At 36.1% G+C, this 15,893-nt stretch overlaps 2 protein-coding genes across 2 annotated transcripts; one reads left to right on the forward strand and one right to left on the reverse strand.

The window, feature by feature from the left end:
• Positions 1 to 6,941: 6,941 nt before the first annotated feature.
• LOC113766836 (26S proteasome non-ATPase regulatory subunit 11 homolog) lies at positions 6,942 to 8,935 on the reverse strand. Its single transcript, XM_027310997.1, has 5 exons — positions 8,857 to 8,935; positions 8,687 to 8,743; positions 8,519 to 8,581; positions 7,376 to 7,938; positions 6,942 to 7,248 (listed from the first exon to the last, which is right to left on the reverse strand). The coding sequence occupies exons 2-4, from the start codon at positions 8,703 to 8,705 to the stop codon at positions 7,550 to 7,552; spliced, it is 471 nt and encodes a 156-aa protein (XP_027166798.1). The 5' UTR covers positions 8,706 to 8,743; positions 8,857 to 8,935; the 3' UTR covers positions 6,942 to 7,248; positions 7,376 to 7,549.
• Positions 8,936 to 13,039: 4,104 nt separating this feature from the next.
• Positions 13,040 to 15,346, forward strand: LOC113767030. The gene is made up of 5 exons (XM_027311203.1): positions 13,040 to 13,109; positions 13,733 to 13,761; positions 14,367 to 14,460; positions 14,637 to 14,726; positions 14,887 to 15,346. Exons 2-5 carry the CDS (start codon positions 13,733 to 13,735, stop codon positions 14,977 to 14,979), a joined length of 306 nt encoding a protein of 101 aa, XP_027167004.1. The 5' UTR covers positions 13,040 to 13,109; the 3' UTR covers positions 14,980 to 15,346.
• The last annotated feature ends 547 nt before the right edge of the window (positions 15,347 to 15,893 follow it).

Consider the following 15,893-nt stretch of genomic DNA (forward strand, 5'->3'; position numbering starts at 1 on the left):
CTCTATTTAGCAAAATAGCCTATATGAATAATTAATTATTGCGCACTAATCAATCATACATAAGGACTAAAACAATTAAAAACAGGAAACACATAAATACCAATAAATGAGGAAGCGATTAAAATAATTTCGATCTCACAGTAATTGTTGAACCAAGTCTTTAGTTGTCCCCTTGACTAGAATTAAGAGGTTAGTCCTCCATTAATGGAGAACAACCATGCGAAAGAGCTAAGAAAAGAAATCTAAAACTATGCTAAAAGCCTAAACTAAAACTATTGATTGATAAGAGTTCTCTGTACGTTTGTCTCCTTTTTAAAGCCAACAATGACTAAAGCTTCTTATCCCTGTGGTCCTCGCTGGAATTGAGAATCAAACCAAAAGTGGGGCTCTACCGAATTCCTTGCTTTTAGTTTCCTATTGCCCGTAGGACTCCAATCTCCTAATCAGCAAAGGAAATGCAATCTCTTTGTAGCACCATGTGGGCCCGGTTGTTTGAAATCCCAATTATCTCCAAAAAGTCCCTCATTTTTGTAGTTTTCTGTTTCACTTCCTGAAATTGAGTCCAATACCAAATATAAATAAATATTAATAATTAAAACAATATTTGGCAAGGATAAAGGGGAAAATTAACAATAAAATAACCAACAATTAACACCCTATCAATTCCCCCCACACCTAAATCATGCTTGCCCTCAAGCATAAGAACAGCAATTGAACACCAAAATTTGACAATGGCTATTGCTCTAACTATCATATTGCCAAGATACCCAGAAAAACATATATCAAGCATCACAGTTAAGATCCAAGAAAAATCACTCCGGTTAGCTTCTCAACCACCAACTCCTCCAATTTAAAGCAAACTAATCTAAGAAAAAGGAATGGTTGCTCACATTTATCAGCAAATGGTCCAACTATTAACCAAAATCTCGACATTAAGATCACAAACCGGCAAGCTGACTTATTCACATACTAACACAATCTTTATTTTATTTTTTCCCTTTTTTTTTTTTTTGAATAACAAAAGACTTAGTCTATGGGTTTGTTTGGATTGTGTTTTATTTGGAATATTTTTACTGTAGCATTTTTTGTGATGTGATGTGTGTGAGATAAAAAGGTAATTGGGAAGATAAAAAGGTGTATTGGAAATTGTAATGATGATGTAAGCAGATAAAATTGGAGAAATAAAACACAATCCAAACAAACCCTATAGCCCTTAGAGCCTTTTGACGCGAACTCCAACATTTGACAGATGGAGGAGCCCGGTTACTCAGTTCTAATTGCTACGGGACCACGCACTCATAGTAACTACTACCTTTTGACGCGAGAATCGACACTTTAGGTGAAGATCCCCGGTTACTCAGTAGTAACAACTAGTGGAGTACAGTCACCTCTTATTTATGATAACATACCACAATAACTAGAAAATATCACAAAAATAACAGCAGCCAGCCTCAAATTTCCAAACATGGAGAACTAAAATTAATAATTGGACCAATTCACATGAAAAATGCCAACAATCATTCCCTATGCCTAGAAAAGTTAACCAAAAATTGGAAAAGTTAAGCAATTATTGCTATTCACCAAAGAGATATTCCTGAACTCAACCACATCAACTTGATATCCTTTTATTACTAAAACTTGGCAATAGCAGAATTAGAGGCAACAATCCAGCATCAAAACTTGGTAGTTATAGAAGAGCTGACCACTAGAAAAAAGAAAAGAAAATAAACGAAAAAGGAGATAAATATCAAACTAAAACAAAGGAAAAACCTCTAGAACCTAAAAACTAAAAATACTAGCACCCAAACTGACCCCCCCACACCTAAGTCACACATTGCCCTCAATGTGATAATGTAACAACAGAAGAAAAGAGAGGGGCAACGGTACTTCCCTGAAGTCATCAAAACAGGGGCGGTTCAGGTGAAAATTGAGGATCAAGGCCTGCATGGGGCATAAATGCTGCCAAATTCTGCACATGTGATGCAGGTTGACGTCAATGTGGGTCATCCGAGTTGCTAGTCGTTCAACTCGCATCTGGAGCTGGTGCCATTCGTCAGCCCCTGGGGTAGGAGGAGGCTGCGAGTGTCTAGGTGTCCTAAACCTAGAAGCGGATCTTGGCCTTACCATGATCTCTAGATGTCACTCTAATCACAAGGGACTACAATTGCCAACAGATAATGGAAACAGGAATTTCAAAGTAATAACAATTTTTTTGGTTTAAAACCAACCCAATGAACAATAGGCACAATTCAACCACCCAGAGGACATACAAATACCCCAACACTTAAAGCAATGGCAATCAATGAGCACCTATGGTCCAAACGTAGTCAAATTCAGAATCAAGACAGTCCAAAATGCAACAAGTGTTCCAAAGAGCTTAGTAAAGGAAACCAAAAGGATAAAATGCTCCTGAGCAAGGCAAGTAAAGGTAACCACTTCAATAAGCAAATTTAAGCGTAACAGGCACCTCTTAATTTAACCAACAGCCGCAGCAAATTACCCACAACGCGACACAAATTATACAAATTAGACACAAGTGGACCCAAAACCGTAACAACTGTCTCCAATTGGACAGTTAAATACCCAATTCAACCTGCTAAAATTAGCAATTGACCACAGAAATTGGCAATTCCAGCAACCACAGTTCAGGATTCGAAAAATAATTTAAGCACTAAGGATCAAGAAACTGTAAGCAACAATGCAACCAGTACCACTGGTATATACACAGGGAGGATTTAAATCAAACAGCAGTAACTCAATAAATATCAGAAAATATCCCCACGTATGGCAGCAATTAAACCCAATTCCACTCAAAATCTCAGCAAATATCTCCAATGGACAGTCTTACACAACTTAACCAACTGAAATTAGCAAATGTCCCCAAGAAACTGACAAAACAAGCAATAGTAGTTCAAAATTTGGACTACAACTAAATCAAAATGTTGTTTCAGTTTTCAATCAGGTAGCCAACCAAGTAGAATCAATAAATGTAGACAAAATACCCCAACCAGGAACTAGAATCAATATGTTATCCCCAAACTCTGGGATAAGGACAAATTTCGTCCCTCAACTTTTGGGTACGACACATTTGATGGCTGAATTAATAATTTTTGACCAATGTCATCCTCAAACGGCAATTTAGCCAATTTTTAACGGAACTGGTCATGTGAAAATCACATGACCGTTAAGTAAACTTAAATCACATTTTTAACAAAACCTGCCAGTTTCCTGCATGCAATCAGTCAACTTTTGGCAATTTTGACTAAGCATCCATCAATAAACACTTGCGTCCCGTACGTAAGGGGGGAAAAAGCTAAAAATAAGGATAAAATGAAAAATAGGCAAGAAAAGAAATAATCATCATGAAAAATGAAAAGGGATACTTTCACAAACATCCCTTGAGATTTTTAATAGCTACAAAAAGCTCCCCTCAAAATTTAAAAATTACATATACTTTGCATACTTTTACTATTTATATAAGAGCAAATTATTTGAGCAGCCATTGAACTATTTGAATAGTAAAAATTTGGCCCTTCAATTATTCATAACATATTTTTACCCATTGAACTATTAAAAGTATAAATTTTGAGTTATTCATAACATATTTTTACCCATTGAACTAGTATGTTTTGTATTTAACATAAATTAAATATGTGAAAATTAAAAAAAATTAGTAAATTGCCCATAACATACCAGCTTTTTATGGGAAACTGGCAGGTTTTGTAGTATGTTTTGTACCAACTCTTTATGAGAAACATACCAGCTTTTTATAGGAAAAATTGGTTAAATAGTGCCCAAAGGAAAACTAGTATGTTTTGTATTTAACATAAATTAAATATGTGAAAGTTAAAAAAAAATAATAAATTGCCCATAACATACCAGATTTTTATGGGAAACTGGCAGGTTTTGTAGTATGTTTTGTACCAGCTCTTTATGGGAAACATACTAACTCTTTATAGGAAAAATTGGTTAAATAGCGCTCAAAGGAAAACTAGTATGTTTTGTATTTAATATAAATTAAATATGTGAAAGTTAAAAAAAAATAATAAATTGCCCATAACATACCAGCTCTTTATGGGAAACTGGCATGTTTTGTTAAAAATGTGATTTAAGTTTACTTAACGGTCATGTGATTTTCACGTGACCAGTTCCGTTAAAAATTGACTAAATTGCCGTTTGAGGATGATATTGGTAAAAAATTATTAATTCAGACATCAAATGTGTCGTGTCCAAAAGTTGAGGGACGAAATGTGTCCTTACCCCAAAGTTTGGGGATGAAAACCGGCATTTTCCCTGTTAAACCTTGATTATCCATCATTCAACTCTTGAGATGTCTAGTCAGGGTGAAAAAAACAAATTCTTTGTAACATAGGAAATTTAGGGAGCATTTATAATACACTATCATCATCTCTTTCATGCTTACTATAAGCATTTACTATTTCTCTCTCTGTTCTTCTTGCTGCTTTTAATTTTGAATTTTGAACACTAGGAATCCGCTGCCCACTATTAAGATGGAGCAAAAGACAAGAATTTGGATTGGTGATGATAATTGGAGCTTGTGGCAACTCGTTGAATTTGAAAATATGCTAGTTTTTGTCAGTTCTGTTCGCGTACTGGCCATAATGAGTCCTCTAGTCACAAAAAGTTTCTAGAGATGAGGGTTTCAAAGCCCCAAAATAAGGGTTTCTGAACGGCGACATGGAATCCAGAAATTTTATATTTCGAAGGTTAATCAGGCGAAGAATGCCAATTTAGTTCAACAAGCTGATGTCCCTTTGTTAAACCCTAGTGGCCGCTTGGAGATGGATGAATTTTTTATTCTTGGAGTGAAGCTGCATTTGATACCTTTGTTTATGCAAAGTGTACGCGAGCTGAACGGCATTGCTTATAGGCTGGTTTGTCTGATATTACTTCATCTATTGGCGATCGCCTGTGGGTAGTTGGGGGGGGGGGACTTTAATGTTATATCCTCTTTGGAGGAATACTGGCCATGCGCCTCAGGATTTACAAGCAATAGCAGATTTTAACAAATTTATCTCGGCTGCTTCATTAACACAAATTTCCGGCTGTGGGTGGTAAATAAACGTGGACTGGAGTTAGGTATGGTGTGCGCATTTGGAAGCTTTGGAGTTTGGATAGAGTGATGGTAAGTGGATAGAAGATGAAGGACAAATTAGTCAAGTCACAATTTCTTTCTTTCAAGATTTGTTTAATCAAGATGTTCAAAATCATGATATGGCGCGGCTCAAGAAAGACTTCTTAATTGTATTCCTCGGGTTATTTCTTCAGAGAAAATTTCAGTGTAAGAAATAAAAGAAGCTATTTTCAAACTGGATGGTCAAAGTGCTGCGAGGCCAGATGATTTGGTTTCACTGGTTTATTCTTCACGCATGCTGGGACATCATTCTTTTTTTTTTTTTTTTTCTGGTCATTCGTCACTCATCTATACTATATTTACTTCTACTCCTACTCTAGTCTAATCTAAGAGGGGAGGTCCAACTAGACCTACGAAAAAATCGACAGAAACTGAATCACCATCGGATCAAACGGATCCACTAAACACCCGTATGGATTTAAGGAAACTACATATTATGACAAGTGATGGGAGACAAGGTTTGAACCTTAATCTTCCATCCCACCGAGACTTAAATCTTTGGTGGTGGCCAACAACCATTTGGGCTGTTGGTTTTGGTGGGACATTATTCTTCTGATTTAGTTGATGCTATTAATGATTTTTGGGCTGGTGTTCCTATCGCTTATTGTTTTAATTCCCAAGAAGGATACAGTGGCATCATTTGCTGATTTTCAACCTATAAGTCTTTGTACATTTCTACGTAAGATTTTTACTAAAATTTTGTGTAACAGACTTAAACCGTTGCTGCCTTTCTTGATTTCAGATGAACAACAGTCAGCTTTTGTTAAAGCAAGGGATACGCCGACAATATATCTTATTGGCTCAAGAGCTGGTGCATTCCATTGATAAGAATGAGGTGGTTGCTTCCCACGCACTTTAGACCTATTAGTAAGGTTGTATTTGTTATTGTGATATTTTTTATATTTTGCATGATGAAAAAGATTGTGTTCAAGCAAAAGTAATATATATTAGTTCAAAAGAGCATCTATGCACTGATACAAAAGATGAAGGTAGTGCAGTACTGATGGTTCAAAAGAAAGAAAAAAGCGTGGTGTTTACATATGTAGCAGTATAGTTGATTCAAAAGATATGGCACAAGGTGCTGCAGTGCTGCACCTTGACTTCCAAAAGCTAAAACCAAGCAGGAACAACTACAAAACATATCCCATTTATTTTGAGTGCAAGGCATGTCTAGGCATTACAGTTCCTGCTGAAACTTAAGCACAAGTCTGAGGTGTGAACATAATCTCATATATGGTAGAAAAATATGTGCATATGGAACATTTTATCATTTATTAAAAGGACATCAATGTTCAACACGAAAGAATGAGAGCACAAGGCAGAGGTGTGAACATAATTATATATGGTAGAAACAATATGCACATGGAACCGTTAGCTTAAATGATCAAAACACACAGCTGGAATTAATACCGTTAGCTTAAATGATGTCAAGGGCTAAAGATTCATTGTGACTGCCATAAATAATCATAGGATGATTACTAAAAAGCAATTATAATGCTAGAGACATTGATCATTAAAAAAGTAATAACTCCCTATAAAACTCCAAGAATTATGTGTAACTCCCTGAAAAAAAGAAAGCAATAACTGACCAGCTAGGTCAAGCTTGTGTCCACATGTTGGGCTTATAAGCCTTATTTGGGGACAATAGTCGCAGTAGAAGCCGTTGCATGTATTTGTCTGGGTATTAGTAATATAGATTTACTATTAGTATATTTATTATTCTCTGCTTCTTGAACATACTATAAGGACATTTGTAAAAGTATAAGCTACACTTGTACTGGACTGATACAACTTGAAAATTGTTATTTTATGCATATTGTGCTATTTAAATAAATAATCCCCATCAATTCTAGATTTCACATTATCTGCATCCTAAATGAAGCATAAGCTCAACTCAATGCTAAGCTGATAGGAAATGTCTACAAGGCATAAGTTATTCAACAGGATGCTTTTCAATGTGCAAGCTTCCTTTTCTTGTTAGGCCATTTTCAACCTTGAAACCTTTTGAGATCAACCACGGCGAAATAGTTGGACACTCCTGGCGAAATACAGAACTACTCGAGCAACTGTGTAACTGAAAACATAATAAGAGCCTGAAGCAAGTTCAATAAAGTGAAATGAACATCAAGCAATGATCAATCATTTTTTTTCTCATCTCCCTTTCATCTTTCCTCTTACCCTCCCTTTCTAAAAAACACGTTGAGAAGAATCAAATAGTACCTGTTCTTGCAGCTGTAAGTGCAGCTTTGGCTTTAGGTAGATTCTTGAAAGAGAAATGAAGCTTCCTTTCTAGCAAGTGAATGTCTCCAAGAAGCAACTTGTTATCTAATCTTCTCGCGTCATTGATTGGTCCAGAAAGGAGAGCCAAAGCTTCAGAATACTCTTTGTTCTCCATCAAAAGAGCTGCGAGTTTTGCCTCAGTGCACAGACAAAGGAAATTTTGGTTCTCATTACGCGTCCATTGCACAATTTTCTTGCATAGGGCAATCTGAAGATTAGATGTGCCAGGTAGTTTGGCCAGCGTATCAAGAATTCCACGAACAATTTTGGACTTTTTGCTTTGGGGATCAAGGAAAAGAAGGGCTGAAGTTGTGTCAGAAGGTTATTAAGTTTTTTTGCCTTATTTTCCTGTCTAAGCAAATCAGTGAGATTGGAGATGGGCTGCTTCTTTATTGTTAAGGCCTCTGGAGAAGATGAAAGGTTGGCAAGTATGTGGTAATAGATAGAAATTGGCTCAGAAGGGCTAGTGGCTTCAGAAGCTTGTGTAAGTAAAGTAGTGGTAGCTGGCAAGGAAGATGTAGACATGGTAACGTCTCAGATGTTTGGACACATGTTAAGATAGAATTTAGGATTACATAGCTTGTAGAAAGTCTGGATGCCGTATCTTTAAGCCCAAATTGAATTACAGAATGCAGTTATAAATATGTAACCAGAAATCAATAGAAGAAAACATGAACTCTCAAAGTAACACAAGACTAAGAGACAACAGCTAAGCAGGAACAAGTATAAAACATATCGCAGTTATTTCAAGCGCAAGGCATATCTAGGCATTATGGATTCCTACAGCTTAAACACAAGGCAGAGGTGTGAACATAATGATGTATGGCAGAAGAATATGCATATGCAACATATTATCATTTATAAGGACATCAATGTCCAGCACGAAAGAATAAGCATATTACTACAAGAAGATTAAGCATGACAAAAAGAGATAATAGTTAGCAATTTATAAAGGTGGTGTATCGGTAGATCAATTGATTAGATTCAGAAAATGACTTTTAGTCATTTGGATAGCTCCTTATATATTTTTTGTATTAGAATAAGAAGAGTGTAATCTGATGTAAGATAAAGAAACAATGAGACCTTTGTTTTGCATGCAAGCCTTCTTTGCTCGGACGTCTGATCTCCTTTGGCTTGAGCTTTTGCCTAGAGAGCAATAATCTGGCTAGTTAGGAGGTAAAAAGAATAATCCTGCTGATAAAGAGTATACAGATTCTGCAACATTTCCAGATATGTTTTAGATATACATACCTTTTGGAGGATTTTTCATGGCATGAGAAACATTGGCTTCCACTGGCTGAGGGGATACTGTCATAGATATACTTCATTAGGCAAATAAGAAACTGTAAGAGGCTAAATCAAGTTCAATCACTGAACGACACTCAGCAAATATTTGCTAAAATAGGATAAAGGACTTCAACCTGCAAGATCATCAACTGTTTCATGCAAGAATATATAGCAACTGTCACGGATAGGAGGATCACCTACCAGATGAAAGCATAGAAATTGTTATATGAAATGTACACTAATAGATATGATTATAACAAGATATACTTGAAACGTTTAGTCCGCTGATTCTTCCACATTTATAGATCGATGTCTTTTTTGAGCAAGAACCTATATGAACATAAGATCAAAAAATGCATTCATAAACATAGAAGAGCAAAAAAAAAAAAAAAGGAACAACTTGGCGTAGAAAATTTAGAGAGTAATGAACTTGTGCAGGCATACCTTGTTCAAATGTCGAGAATACAGAAACATGTTTCTTCAGCTTGCCTTCTGATTGAGCATTGCTTTTACATAGAGAGTTACCTTTGCTATGTTGTTGCACAACTAATTTGATAGCAATAGATTGTTGCATATTAGCCCCTTTGTCTCCACTCTGTTGTGGAAGCAGTTTAATAGCAATAGGCTGTTGGTTATTGTGGTCATTGTTCTGCCACAGGTCAGACGAAATTGGAAGTTGTATACCTATAGCAGTCCAAGGTTCAGATAAAAACCACGTTCAGGTAAAGTTTGAATATGAATTAAAAGGTTTTGATAATTTACATCGTGTTTAGCACAATGCAAATTACAATTTTGAGTTAAATATTGGTGCGGACTTTCCACAATAACTGGAAGCTCTTCTCCATTCGTATGCATCTTTCACAAATTTTGTTTTGAATTGACACAAAAGATTTCTTTTAATCCAGTATTAAGGCAGCGAAGCAGTAAACTCAAGACCTTCAGATAAAGGCAAAATACTAAACATTTATGCTCTTCTCCATTTGTATATATTTCTTACAGAAGTTTGCTCTGAATTTACACATAAAGAGCTTTAATCAACCATTAAGCTAGTTAAGCAGAAATCTCAAGAAATCAATAAAAAGGCGAAGCACTAAACATTCATACTACAGCTTTCATTTCCGGCAAAACTGAATTAGATACCCTTCTTACTTTGCTGTTGGTTCATAGAAGGCGTTGATGCAGCTTTCCTTGCTTTCCTCTTTTGATAAGCTCCCCTCTGTTTAGCTTCTTTTTCTTCTACTGATAAGGAAGCAGTTTTCCTCTTAATTTTCGGTTGCAAAGAATCTTCTTATTCGTTAAATGTGCAAGCACATCACTTGAAGACACTATACACTGAATATTCAAAGCTAACACTAAGCATGACAATAACAAATATAGTTTAGAGCTCACAGCATAAATAAGGGCAAAAAACAAAGATTTAGCATAAACAAAGGTAGCAGGATAGAGCAGCGAGCTGTGGATGCAGAAAATAAAAGCAGAGGAGTAATGAATGCATGCAGCAGGAGAACACGGAGAAGAGGACTTGCAAAAGGGGAAAGGCGTTCTCTAGAGCACTTGATGGATTTCCTTGATCTCTATCAGAAGGGTTCTTGCAACTTCAAGTTTAACTTAGACTAGTAATTCATAAAGATGTTTGTGATCAAGAATTAGTTGAAAGGCATGAAATTAATTTGAGCATTTAGTAAATTAAGAATATCAATGAAAAACAAATGAAATTATAGACGTTTTGTTTTTGTGTTAGGTACCCTTCATAATATGAAAGTACCTAGTTGATTTTGATTTTTAGGGTGTTAGAATGGAACTGTTAATATTTATTGGGGATGATTGACTTGCAATATTTAGGGTGTCATAGAAGAATAATAGGAACTTGGGGGAGTTGTTGTGGAGACACACAAATAAGGAAACACCACTCTGCAATTCTAAGCTCTCTGTTCACCGGATACGCTCGGTGCATACCACTTTTACGGCCTCTTCCGCCCATAGACGGTAGACATGGACTACGAGCTTTTAATTTCTTTTCACGAAAATCAAAGCACCAACAGTCGGATCAAGCTTCATTGCCGGAGGTAGAGCTCGGGCAGTCCTGTAATGTTTTATTTTTACTTTGTTCCCTATGCATTAATTAGTGTCATTATATTTTTTTGATGTTCTATGCTTGAGCCTTGTTGATGTTTGAAGATTGGAACTGAAATTAGTTATGGGATTCGATTGGTGAAAAAAATTGGGCATTATTTATGAACAAGTTTGAAAAGAAATACACTAATTTCTTCTCTACGCCTGTTAGCTATTTGAACAAACGCCCAAATGAGGAAAAACATGCTTGCAAGAACGCATCCTCACAAAAGAGGATACATAAGCGGCAATCCCATGATTTCTCACCAATAACATAAATATTTTGCCAAATAACCACAAATACATTAGCTACTTTTGTTTTGTTATTCCTCAACACCCCCGTGTTTCAGCTTTATCAGTCCCTTGGAAGATCGATTTTTCGTCCATTAGAGCTGTTGTATTGGGACACTCACTCAATTTTTTTGATTGAAAACCATGAAATATATGGAATGGTTGAGCGGCAGAAAGAGTACAACATGTTAGAAATTGAATATTCAACCTCCATATCATCCCTTGGAGTTAGAAATTGAACTATACAATCAGTTGCTGGTGCTTCGTTCATAATTTTTTCTGTTATTCCCTCTTTTTTTTTTAATTTTTTTCCTTTTTTGCTTAAAGATAGATGATTTGCTTGATGTTTTGTTTTCTTTGTCAATGTATGGTTTTGTGAGAGAAGATGAAACAGCTTGAGAGTGCAGCCGTGCTTATGATTTCTTCAAATTGGGAGTCATTCTGTAGTACTTTTTCACTCTAGGATTGCCTTGATTAGAGCTGTAAACGAGCTGAATCGAACCAAGTATCTCATGTTTGGGCTCTGTTCGTTAAGCAATTCGAACAACGTTCGTGTTCGTTCGTTAACTTTCGAACTCCAAACCTGTGTTCGTGTTTGGCTCATTAAGCAAAGTTCATATTCGAGTTCGAATTCGTGTTCGACTCGTTTAACATAAACGAGCCGTTCGCGAACATGCTCGAAAAGCTCGAATACAAATTATTTTAAGCCTTAAATATGCAATACAAATAATTAATCATCCTCAAAAACAATTAAAGCACTAAGTGACTAAATAATATTATTCATTAACTATATAACTAGCATTAACATAAAAACAATAAATAAAACAAAGCAATTTGCCCTCCACATATAAAAGTCGAGCCATAAAATTAGCCCTAAAATTTGTCAAATGGCAATTATGTCAATGTTCATGAATGTTCGTTAAAACTCGCGAACATGCTCGTGTTCACTCGATTATTAATCGAATAAAAAAATTCGTTCGAACTCGATTCGTTTAAGGTTTCGAACGAACCTTTCACGAACACGAACGAGTCGAAACGAATCGAACTACCGAACAGTTCGGTTCGTTTAACAGCTCTAGCCTTGATAAGATTTTTGTGGCTTTGAATATTAGAATATATTGGAAAGTGGCAGTAGGTTGTTTCTCTTTTGTGCCCATTTCATTTGCTAGACATTTTTGCTCCTGTCACCTTAGATCACAGAACAATTGACCTGTGTATCTGTGTACTATTGACTAGAAATGAAATTGCAAGTATACGGTGTAATGCAACTCACTATTTATATTTTATAGTTATCCTCCTTACTTTGTAGCACAAACAATATGAAAATTGGTGTTTCCATCCCTCTAAGTACCTCAATTACAGAGTTTATTAGGGTTCTTGTCGTCCTCAGACACCTGCCACCCTCGACTTTTTAGGTATCCTGTTTTCCTGTCGCTTTATTTTTGGTGACTTTTTTACAAGTTCTGAATGAACCCTGTTTCCAGGAACAACCTCCAAAAAGTCCCCTCTGGCTTTCGCCACCACTGCACCCTTTTAAGAATCACCGCCCGAAACAGCATCGTGTGCGAAAGTCGTGGATATGACATATGAGTTAAACTGCTCTTGTGGTAACAGGATGAGCTGCAAGCGTAGTTATTAGCATTATTAAAGGTAATGGGTTCTGAATTTGAAGTGGTTGAGGAGAGATTGAAGGCTTTTTTGGGTCAGCTGCATACAGAATTTGGAATTCTTAGTAATTTGATATGGAGGCTTTGAAAAGTTAAATTGGAAGTTGAATGCAATTTAATGTATGATTAGCAGTGATTAGACTGTTACTTGCTGTTGCATTGCACATATCTAAACTTTTGGCCTTTCATTGCTTCAATTTGTAATTCTGTTTGCATCCTGTTTTACACTGGGGTTCAGTTTAAAATGGAGAAGGTGTGATGGAAGTAAATATAACTTTTTGGAAAGGCTTGTTGAGGTTGCACGTTTACTATCAAAGGTAGTACATTTGTTTGTGATTTGTTGTTCATAGTTGTGTTTTCTTTAAACTGTTATTCTACCTTCAGTTGTCTACGTGCCTCGGTCGAACTTGTGACATCAAAAGGCGAGGCATGGCATAAACAATGATCTTACATCTGTGCTTTTCAAAATTTTTCATTGTTTTGATGTCCAAATCTGTCTAAGTCAGTGTCCATCAAAATCTTTGGACCTTAGAGGATTGAAGTTGGTTGATTTCAGTGTCTTCCATTGTTCATATGTTATCTTCCTGTAGTAGCAAATTATTAACAGATCATTGTTGCTGTCTTTCTTTACCATCCTCCTCCATCTACTTCTTTGGTATCATTGTCCACAAGAGAAATAGAATTAGCTGGAATCTTTATTCTTTCCCAAGGAAGCATATCTGCAGCTTCACCTTACACCACAACTACCAGTAGGAGAACTAGAGTGCAGATGTGGTCATTTTCAATTTCTTGTGGGGCTTTTAATAGATTACTTTCCTTTTGGTCTATTTATATCCAACAAGTACTAAACTTTCCCTCTAGTTGAAAACATGATTAGAAGGGATCAGTATGCTCTGATTCATGAAACTATCTTCCCAATTGTGCTCTATCTCTGTTGCAGATGGTTGAGCCAATGTTGAAGGCAGCTGTGTATCCTTTGGTTGAGTTTTTGATTTTGTATGTAGGATCTTGACTAAAGATTCACTTCTGGAAATTAATGGGTTCATTTATCCTAGATTCCCTACTCATTTCACACCCTTTATTTTCTTTTCAATTGGTTCATGTTAATCTTTTGAAATTGAATGTCTTGAAGGGTTTCTGCTTGTACCAGTTTCAAAGTGACATCTCAAGTGTGTGAACTAATAATGTGGAGCAACATTTTGCGCTATTTATGTGGTTTCCTGTTGGTTGTCTTTAATCAAGCTAATTTTGACTTTGTTTTTTATATTCTTATACTTAACTACTTCTCTGACTTAAGATCTCCTGGCATATAAAAGAAGCATCCTATCGTAATCAGAAATGGGATATGAGTAGAATTATCACTACTTACTCTAGTTTACTCTTCTTCATAGTTGCAGATTAATATTGGATCCTTTATTATTTTGCTTTCTTTGTCTTGACTCTCGACATTCATGGTTCAGTTAATCATGTAGGAAATTCCTCCTGATGGTTGGTATTATTGCGTAGGATTTTTTAGTGCAGTCTTGCATGGTCCTGTCATATAGTTTTCATCTGTTTTCCGTGACAACTAACAGAGATATATCTGAACTGCTTTCTCAATCATTCTTCATGGGATTTTCACTGACAATTTTGTCACTGCTTGCACGCCTTCGAGTCTTGATTCAACAAGTAAGTGCTGTTTGTTTCTTCAATGAGCTTAGTGATGAAATCATATAGATTGAGCTAGTTGGAGGATGATATACTTGTAATCCATGTAATCATGTCGGTGATAGAGATTTGATTTCATAATTATTAGATTTGACAATTTAATTTAACTAAGTTGGCTTGCCATTCCTTTCATGCAGATACTCCTTGATGTTGTTTGTGTATACAACTCCGTTTCTTCTCTATCTCAAAAGGAGCAGGCGATTAAAATAACCGAAGAAGGTTTTGAGGTTGTTTTCACTGATTTTGTAGTCTAATGAATTCTTTTGCATCAGTTTATAGTAGTAGTTACTGTTTTATGGACCTCAGCTTAAAGAGATTATTTCCTTTTCGAGTAAAGTTTGCCTATTCATTTGAAACATCCTCTTTTCTTATTTGGGCACTGTGCAGGTATTTAGGGAATATTATCCTATAAAGGAGCAATTTATCTCCTTAGATTGCATTTGGCAGACAGATAAGTGTGTACTAGTTGAAAAAAAATGAATGAAGCTGAATCCAAAGCCAAGGAAAGGATGGCAGGGAAAGATGTTTCGCAAGGGGCATCTGCAGTACAGTATCAGAGCATTGAGGTTTTGCTTGGAGGTAATTAAAGATTAGGCCTCAGAGGAAATTACTTCAGCTATCTCTCTTCATTTCTATAACCAACGTTTAAGAAATATGAAGCAACGCTTCACAATGTTTTGCTTTCATAGAGTAGAGTACCTTTACTTCTTCATGCCAATCTTGTTACCAAAGGTATCAATCACCTTTAAAGAACTTAACGTTATGCTTCTGGTTCTCCTAGATTATGAAACTGTTAAGGCACATCCTGAATCACAGATGACAATTTGTTTCACTTGTACTCCATTACTTTTTGCATGCAACTAGAAAATTAAACATTAATAAACTGATAGATTCTTTCTTTGTGAAGAAGAATCTAGGACAATAGTACACCGTATACCTTTTTTTTTTTTTTGTTGATACGATAGATTATCCTATACTAAGGGGGAGGGGGTGGACCTGAAGAAGTCTAAGGGTAATCCGGAGAAGACTGAACCACTACCGGACCAGATGGGTGCACTACGCACCTGCCTGGATTTTTTAAACAAAGTCACTTTAATGTGGCAAATTAGTGGGAGGCCCTTGTCTCCCATTTCACCAAGCTTTAATGCATTGGTGGTGGTCATCAGCCCTAGGCTGGTGGTTAATAGTACACCGTATACTTGGAATTTCATTTCTAGTCAATAGATACACAGGTCAATTTTTCTGTGATCTAAGGTGACTGACCGGAGCAAAAATGTCTAGCAAATGAAATGGGCAAAAAAGAATAACAACCTACAGCTTGCTTTCCAATTTATTCTAATACTCAAAGCCACGAAAGTCTTATCAAGGCAAGACTCCCAATTTGAAGAAATCAT

This window comes from Coffea eugenioides, chromosome 3 (genome assembly GCF_003713205.1).
Source record: "Coffea eugenioides isolate CCC68of chromosome 3, Ceug_1.0, whole genome shotgun sequence".
Lineage (NCBI taxonomy): Eukaryota > Viridiplantae > Streptophyta > Magnoliopsida > Gentianales > Rubiaceae > Coffea > Coffea eugenioides.

Excerpts from the sequence above, each read along its gene's own strand:
- LOC113766836 (XM_027310997.1), bottom strand. Across the intron at positions 7,939-8,518 it reads GGCTTGCATGCAAAACAAAG|CTACCACTACTTTACTTACA; the intron begins GTCTCATTGTTT and ends CTTCCTTGCCAG.
- LOC113767030 (XM_027311203.1), top strand. The coding sequence starts at position 13,733 with ATGGTTGAGCCAATGTTGAAGGCAGCTGT. Across the intron at positions 14,461-14,636 it reads TTCGAGTCTTGATTCAACAA|ATACTCCTTGATGTTGTTTG; the intron begins GTAAGTGCTGTT and ends CCTTTCATGCAG. Across the intron at positions 14,727-14,886 it reads TAACCGAAGAAGGTTTTGAG|GTATTTAGGGAATATTATCC; the intron begins GTTGTTTTCACT and ends GGCACTGTGCAG.